This window comes from Vombatus ursinus, unplaced genomic scaffold (assembly GCF_900497805.2).
Source record: "Vombatus ursinus unplaced genomic scaffold, bare-nosed wombat genome assembly UNPS02014778.1, whole genome shotgun sequence".
Taxonomy (NCBI): Eukaryota; Metazoa; Chordata; class Mammalia; order Diprotodontia; family Vombatidae; genus Vombatus; species Vombatus ursinus.
Window position 1 is genome coordinate 8,316,059 of NW_020954556.1, and position 8,856 is coordinate 8,324,914.

The 8,856-nt window shown below is 37.6% G+C and overlaps 1 protein-coding gene across 1 annotated transcript in view; it reads right to left on the reverse strand.

The window, feature by feature from the left end:
- The window catches only part of IDO1 (indoleamine 2,3-dioxygenase 1), a 17,151-nt gene extending 9,906 nt beyond the window's left edge, over positions 1-7,245 (reverse strand). Inside the window, exons 1-4 of the mRNA XM_027865630.1 lie at positions 7,096-7,245; positions 3,218-3,313; positions 3,005-3,118; positions 982-1,100 (exon numbers count right to left, since the gene is read on the reverse strand). Of these exons, the coding sequence (XP_027721431.1) occupies positions 982-1,100; positions 3,005-3,118; positions 3,218-3,313; positions 7,096-7,179 (413 nt within the window). The 5' untranslated portion in view covers positions 7,180-7,245. The remainder of the gene's footprint in view (positions 1-981; positions 1,101-3,004; positions 3,119-3,217; positions 3,314-7,095) is intronic.
- Positions 7,246-8,856: the final 1,611 nt, after the last annotated feature.

Sequence of the window (8,856 nt, forward strand, 5' to 3'; positions counted from 1 at the left end):
TCTTTCTTTCTTTCTTTCTTTCTTTCTTTCTTTCTTTCTTTCTTTCTCTTTCCTTCCTTCCTTCTTGGCTTAGTTCCAGAGGGCAGAAATGCAAGTACAAGATAGCAGTTATAGGGAGGCAGATTTCAGCTCCATATAAGGAAAAACTTAACATGTAGAGCTGTCCAGCATTGGAATGGGCTGCCTGAGGAGGTAACAAGTCCTCCATTATGGAAGTCTCCAAGCAAAGGCTTTACGACCTCTTATACAGGATATTGTACAGACCTAGTTAGGTCCTAATTAATGTGAACAAGAAATCCTGTGAAGTGGTAGCTTTACTCAATTCATACTGAATATTCCCTTTGGGCTGGAACCAATTACCAACTATTACATAATTGTAATTTTGAATAGAGTGAATTCAAATATATGGGACCATCTCAGGGCTTTGTTGTTCACATTAATGGAGACTTAACTGCAGTGGAAATTCTTTCATCAGGAATAGGTTGGACTAGAATCAGGGGTAGGGAACTTGCAGCCTCGAGGCCACTTGAGGCCTTCTAGGTCCTTGGGTGTGGCCTTTTGACTGAGTCTGAGTTTTACAGAACAAATCCTTTTATTAAGGGGATTTGTTCTGTGATGTTTGGATTCAGTTAAAGGGCTGCACTTGGGGACCTAGAGGGCTACATGTGGGCTTGAGGCTGCAGGTTCCCCACCCCTGGACTAGATCATCTCAGACATCTCTTCCAAGTCTGAACTTCTGTGGCCATGTTCCTGGTTCAGTCACTTCTTAGAACCTTGGGTTTCATGTCTGTAAAATAAAGGCTTTATGCTACATCTCTAACATACTTCCAAGTTCTATTAATCCATGAGCCTGTCTGTCAGTGATCATGCCTGCTAAACTTTCAAACCGGGTTCACTGGGGGAGGACAGATAATGTTGACTTCAAAAACTTTGCCCAACTTCACTGGGTTCTTTGGCCCAGCTAAGGCAAGTGCTACATACCCTGAGGGATCCTTTTTCTTCCAGTTTGCCAAAACACAATCTGCATACACCATTATTGGAGGCAAGCCAAGTTGTTTTGAGATTTCACAGAAAGGGACAGCAATTTTCCTGGGCAGCACCTAGTTAAAATATGATTCATTTGTTAACATTTGAAGCAATAACATCTACTTACACTTCATAGTAACTAAAATGAGGTTGTTTCTAGCTTACAAAAATAAAAGCAGTGGTTTGTATTACTTAGCACTTCGTGATTATAAAAACACTACCTAAATACGCATGTATATATACACACACATATGTATAAACACACGATCACACACATGTGTGTACATGTGTATTGCAGCAGACCTAGAGAGGTAGGTTGTCAGGTAATATAAATATTATCACATCCAATTTTACAGAGAAGGGAACTGTAAGTCAGGTGAAATGACTTACTTTGCTAAGATCACAAGTTCAGTAATTGGCAAATCTAAGACATGAATCTATCTTCTAATTCTAATTTTGATACTCTTTCCAAAACACAAAACAGTTGTTTGAAATACTCAGCAACTAGAGTAACATTCTGTCTGTCAGCAAACTTGCTGTAATAGCTGTAGTGTAAGATCAATGACTTGGAACCAGAAGGCCTCAGTTCAAGCCCTCACTCTTCCACTTACTAGCTGTGTGACTATAGGCAAGTTTCAACATCTCTGAGCCTCACCTTATTCATCTATAAAATGTGATCATACCTACAGTATCTACTCCCCAGTGTCAGTGTGAGTATCAAATGAGATAATGTATTTAAAGGGCCTCTCAAATCTTAAGAAGCTTCATAAATTATCATCATTATCATTATTATTATTATTACTACAACTACTGTATCTAGATCATTGTAGAGATGATGCTATTATTATCTCTTTGAAAGTTAAAATTACTACATCAGATTGCATGCCATCTTGGGGAGGGAGGTGGGGAAGGAGGGGGAGAAAAATTTAAAACTCAAAAGCTTAAGGAAGTGATTATTGATAAATCAAAACAAATTAATAAGATAAAAAAAGAAAGTTAAAATTATGAGAATACTTTGGAAAAATAATTACAATTACTCACTTAAAGTAAATGTTTGCTGTGAAAGGGGTTTTTGTTGGGTTATGTGTGTGTATATGTGCATTTTAACATTTCTTTTCATTGACATGAAGATGTTTAGGAATCAGTGTGATACAGGGAAAAAAAGATCGGAATTTGGAGTTGGGGATCTAGGTCTGAATCCTGAACTCCACCCCTTAACTATGTGAACTTGAACCAGTCACGCGATTTCTCTGGGCCTCAGTTTCCTTATCTGTAAAATTAAAGAATTGGACTAAATTTAAGGTCTTTCCTCTTCAATCTACAATCCTTTGGTTATATGAGCCTTCCCTGACTCATTTGACCAATCCTAAGAAAAAATAAAAATTTTCAATAGATCATAAACCAAGATGAGCTATGAAAAATAATAATAGTTCATATTCATAAGCAGTTTATATTCATTATCTCACCTCATCCTCAGAGCAACTTTGTGAAGTAGGTATTAAAAAAAGTCTAGGGGCAGTTAGGTGGCACAGTGGATAGAGCACCAGCCCTGGAATCAGGAGGACCTGAGTTCAAATCTGGCCTCAGACACATAACACATAACACATCACACTGTGTGACTCTGGGCAAGTCACTTAACCCCATTGCCTAGCCAAAAAAAAAAGTCTGGCCTAGTTCCTTTTACAAATAAAGAAAATGAGGTCCAAAGGTGAAGGGATTTGTCCCAAGTCATGCAGCTAGTAAATAGCAGTTAGGACTTAAAGTTAAGTCTTCTGATTCCAAATTTATCACTCTTTCTACTGTGCTATGGCTGCTCTAAATTTAAGCATGGTGTGATAATCCTCATAATTTCTACCATCCCAGTAAAACTGAAGTTGTGATTAATTCTGAAACACTGAGGATTTTAACACGGACAAAGATGTGGTATTTAAAATCTGAAATGAAAGATTCCAACAGAGAACAAACAAGCTCTCCAAACCTGCATGACTTCGCTGTCTTGCCATACATAGCCCATGGTGATAACCGCCAGTGCCAGATGTGCGAGGCGCTGTTCCTTGTGTCCTTGGAGCTGACTAATATTAAGTTCTGGCAGCTTTCAGAAAAAGAAGAGATTAAGGCAAACAGTTAAAGGTGGCTTTTCTGAGATGGCAAACAACAAAACGAGAACATGAGTGTAGTATAAACTTCAAACCTGTTTAACTTCTTCCCGAAATTGGCCATTCTGAATCAGAGAGGGCAGATTTTTTGCAAGTCTCACCCAGACCTGATAGCAATCAGGCAGCTCCTCCTTGATAGAAAAAATAAAAATGCAATTTACTCATCTTATTCCTTTAACAATAGGACTCCATCACCTAACAGCCTTTCAGTCAACCTGTCTTCAACTGAGTCTCTTGTCCTTTTCAAATTCATCCTGTCTACCACCACCAGATTCCTTTTCAATCCCAACACACACTTTCCACTCTAGACAGGTCCATCACTTTACTATCTTTAGCATATACCCTACTTACTCTCATCTCTGTACCTTGTTCTTACTCTTCCTTTCACTTGAAATATTTTACCCTCTCTCACTACCTCTGCTTATCCAGATCTAATCCATCCTTCATCTCAGTTGCCAACTCCTCAATACAACTCTAATTGTTTTAGTTAGTATTGACTCATTCCCTTTGGATCCTTTTTTTTAAATTCATTTTTTTCAATTAATAAAAATCCATTTCCATCCCTCCCTGCCCTCATCACTGAAAAAGAACAAATACGTATTGTGAAGTAAAACAAATTCTTGCATTGGTCACGTCCAAAAAAATGTCTTAACAGTCGCTCTGAACTCAGGACCTCTCTTTCAGAAAGTGGGTAGTATGACCTTTTGGATTTCTACAGAATTCACGTCATATCCTTCAGAGGTGTGGAACCTGGAAGACTGAAATGATGCCTGTCTATGATAACCATAGGAAATAGGGAAGTTAGGTGGGTGAAACAAGTTTTGGGTAGATAATGACTTCCTTAAAAAAATCTTCCATAACCTTGTCTGAATTGGACATCCTACAGACCCATAATGATAAATGACATTACTAGAAGTACTTTGAGGTTTATAATGTGTTTTCTATACAACAATCAATTGGCAGCAGATAGATAAGTATTATTATATCCATTGATCAAATGACAAAATTGAGGTTCAGAGGAGTTACATGACTTGACAAGAATCATGGTGAGATAAACTCAAACTTCTCTTATTTTCTGCCTCCAAGACCAGAGTTCTCGCCATTTTCTATGCTGAGTCAGTATTGCTCTTCTCACATCACCCACCTACTTCAGGCCCATTAGACCCTTACCTTCACCATGGATAACTCTACTATTACTGATTCAAAACTTTTCCTTCTTTTTGCATCTGTCTAAACTGTTACTACAGAGTAGAGTCTGAGTTTAGGTGATAATTTGGGCCTCTTCTTTTTGGTTACTGAGGTCTTCTTTGAAAATACCATAGGGTACCCTCAAAATATGGTACCAAAAGGATTTTATGTTTAACAATAGATGATTCTGAGATTCTTTTCAGTTAAATTGTGTCACCATCTGGTAGGTGATTTCCATATCCACATGGATGGGGAATTTCCATCTCTACTTATAATACTAGCATTGTCAAAATCAGAACATTAGCATGGGCATACAGATTATGTCTAAATAGTGATGACCAAAATGATGCAATTTTAGGAGAATGTGGAGGGTGGGATTGGGGAGAGTCCTTATTCTACCCATCCTCCCAATTCTTCCTACCTTGTTCTCTCTTGGCTTAAATTATTTAAAGAGAAAATAAAAATTCCTTGTTTATAAGCAAGGAAACTGAGGCTCAGAAAGGGCACAGGACTGGAGATAATGCTTAAAATTCAAATGTCATAGGACCTCCAAAAGAGGTAACAAATAGACCTGGTATAGGGGAAAGAGCACTGTATTTGGAGTAAGGACTTATATTTCCATCCTACCTTCATGACATATAACCTATATGACCTTAGGCAAGTTATTTAATCTTTTTGAGCCTGTGTTTCCTTATCTGTAAAATGAGAGGGTTGGATTAGATGGTATCTACAGTGTCTTTCAGCTCTAAAGCTATATGCAGATACTACTATGACAAAATCCATCTATTCACACTAAGATATAAGTGATTGATGTTCTATCCTTTCTAAATAGCATGTTCTTTCTCTTTATTATAGAACCAGAAGAGAAGAAGAAAGGTGTGTGTGAGGGGAGTGCTAGGCATTTAAAGGATGGAGGTCATACTATAAGAAGGAAAAGGAGTAAAGAAAAAAAAATTAATTCTGACTTCTAACACTAATCCTGTAAGTACATTTCCCTGAAAACAAGTGAGCTGGCAAGCTGTAATTCAATGCCTAATGTAAATCATCATGTGACATAAATATTCAATTTTAACTTTCCAAATGTAATATTAGGAGATTGATCTAAGATGGTTTCTTTAAGAAGTCTTGACCATAATATAACATAACATAAATTACAGCACACATCTCCCATATGTAATGACAAAATAACACACTGGTTTGAAGAGTCATGATTACTTACATTTCTGTAGGGTTTTATGGTTTACAAAGACATTTTCCAAAAAACAACCCTATGACTATGTAATATTGCTGCGGATCCCTCCCTGGTGCCTCAAGTACCCAATTGCCTTATCCTGCTTTAAGATCTCAACCTGATGAATACTAGGCTTCTTTCAATAAGATTCTGTTGGAAATCTTCTAGATTTGGCTTGTCAATCTAGTAATCAAGAGAAGAGTATTCATTTAATAGCCATTCACTTGGAAACTCTTAGTAGCTAAGTCTGACCATTCCAATTCTATGACTCACATTTTTACACTCAATTCTGGAGCTTAACAAAAACATATTAACCCAACCCATGACCTGCCTGATTTGTACTCTCAAAAATGCAAATGACATCTGTTGAAATACATAGTATATGTACTCTTCAGTATTTGCTGGCACTGAATTTACCTTCTTTGGATTTACAGGTCATTTTTCCAAATGTGATTTGGTTTGGGTCAACTTTAAATTACTATAACACCGTAGCCCTTAAGGCTTTGATATTATAGGTGAAGTCATAAACATCATTACAATCATCTTCATTTCCTAATGAGAATTCAGACATGTTGGGTTTTCATTCATTCCTAATAGTAAGGCAACATGGTATAATGAAAGCACACTCATCTTGAAGTCAGAGCACCTGAGTTTGAATCTCCACTCTGACATTCACTGGTTATGTGACCCAGGGGAAAATCACTTAGCCGTTTTGAATCTGTTTTCTTGTCTGTAAAATAGAGGTAAATATACTGTGTTGAGGCAAGCACTTTAGAAGCATTAGAGGGCTATATAACTGAGTTCTTATTAACAAAACTCTAAGTAGTATGCATTCTCATTTCATCCTCCCTATCACTCTGTGAGCGAGAGAATTCAAGGATTATTATTCTCATTATAGTTAAGCAAATTGAGTGAATGATTGCTCAGAGTTACATAGCTACTCATAATGGCAGGGCTGGGGCTCAAACCCCAGTCTTGTGAGTTCAAATCCAGACCTGTGGCCACTGTAACTCAAGGCTGGCTTTTGAAGTAACTTCCTTATCCAAGAATAGGTAAGTTAAATGACTTGCTTGCTTAGCTCCAAATCCAACATATTAGGTATTTGGCTTTATATTTGGCTACTTCATCACCCATCCAGCATGCCCTGGATCCAAAATCGGCAGATAGAGTCACATCCTAGATTCCATCTGCCACTTAATGTCTTTTTTACTTCAGGCAAATCAATTTATTTTTCTACTCATCAGTTTTTTATCCTGTAAATTCAAATAGTAAGAATAGGTCATTTCTAATATCCCTTCCAACTCTAACTCCTATGGACTCTGCTGCTATTCTCAAAGTAGTATTTCTGTTCTTCCAATATGTTAGAAAAAATTTACAAAAGCAGCATCAAAAAGACATTCTGTATACTTGGCATTCCTTATCAACAGAATCAAACCAAATAGAACACAATAGACAAAAAGTATTTTGCCACATGTTTTAATGCCATAATCTTACCAATGGGTCTTCCAGAATAAAGCCCAAATCTTTTGAAATGTGAAATTTCTCTGGGTGGCCCAATGGGTTCTCCAGGAGAGCCATCTCTTCTTGAGCTATGTCTCTAGTCTTGCCTGCAGTGATCTCCTGGGTAGAAGGACGACTGGATAGGAACAGAGAGCCTATTTATGGAAGGCTGTGACTCCACACACCCTCTCAAACAACATGTACAATAGGAAATTGTTGTCACCACACTCATGTCAGAAATGGTTATGACATAGACCAAACTAGTTTCATTTTCTGTATTTCTTCATTTCTAACTGGAAGAGTAATCAAATTACAATACATCTTAGCCTTTCCCACCTCTATGTAGAAAAAGAAAGTTATTACTCCAAAAGATAGAAATCTCCATTATAGAATGCTTTCAGTCAAGCAGACAGGAATATTCACCTGCTCTGGTGAGGACACCCTTTCTCCTAAATGGTGTTAGGGATACATTGTTCCACTGCATTTTTAGACTTGATGTATACTTCTACCATATGATATTGCCAAACTTAGCTATAATAGATATTGCGAGCAAGTGAAGTAGTCCTATAACTTATCATGGAATCATAAACTTAGAACTGGAAATCACCTTAAACATCATCTAGTTCAACCTTCTCATTTTACAGATGAGTAAACCAAGGCACAAAGGAACTGGCCCAAGGTCAAATAGATGATAGGTGGAAGAGTTGAGATTTGAATCCAGGTCCTCTAAATCCAAAGCTCTTTCCACTGGGACAAGGGGAATGAGATACTAAGTGACCTGCCCATGGTCACAAAGCCAATCCATATCAGGGGCAAGATTTGAACTCAGGCTCCCCTGACTCTAATACTAGCCCTTTGTACACTATGTTATATCACTATTCCCCAATCGTTTTACTAAAAATAAGATTACTATTTATCTTACATGTTGGATTTGAGTTGATACCCATTCAAAAACTATCTGTTGTGGTTTCTTCCCAACTGCCAATTGTAAATGGCAAATTGCTCCTGCCCTAAAAGACTTTTTACTGCCAAAGTCCCTTACTCTTATACCAAAAAAAGTAACAAAAGTGACCCCTCTTACTCCATACAAACTACTCCTGCCAATTTTTGTTATCTCCTTCTACTCAGCAACTGATCTCCAGCCTGAATTAGTGAGAGCCATGCTCTAACAGCAATGGAAGATAAAATGATCTACTGTACAGAATTTACATATTTTGCTGGTTCACAGTGCAGTATGGATTTAGAAACATTGTTTTAGGATAGAATAAGAAAAAAAAAACATCGAGGAAATGGCCACTTTGTGCAGAGAACTGGTGGGGAGCAGAAGGAGATAGCAAAGTTTTGTTTTTTATATGAGGCAATCAGGGTTTAGTAACTTGCTCAGGGTCACACAGCTAGTAAGTGTCAAATACCTACCAAAGACCTTTGAGCAGGAGAGGGTCTACTCCTCCAGGTTATTGGCAGCATTTTCTACCTTCCAGCCCTAAGAGTTCAGCTGTCCTGCTTCTCTGTCCGTGATAACTCTCGAGTTAGGGAAAGATGACAGTCATCCACAAAGAATCAGACTAGCCAGCATTTATAAAGTTTTATGCTCTAAGTTTTGCAAAATGCTTTCTATATATTACTGCCTTAGATCCTTATGACAAATATATGATAGGCACTATTATTGTCCCCATTTAACAAACAAGGAAACTAAGATGGAGAGTTTAAGCTCCTTGTCCAGTAGTGCATAACTAGCTAATAAGTATGAGGTAG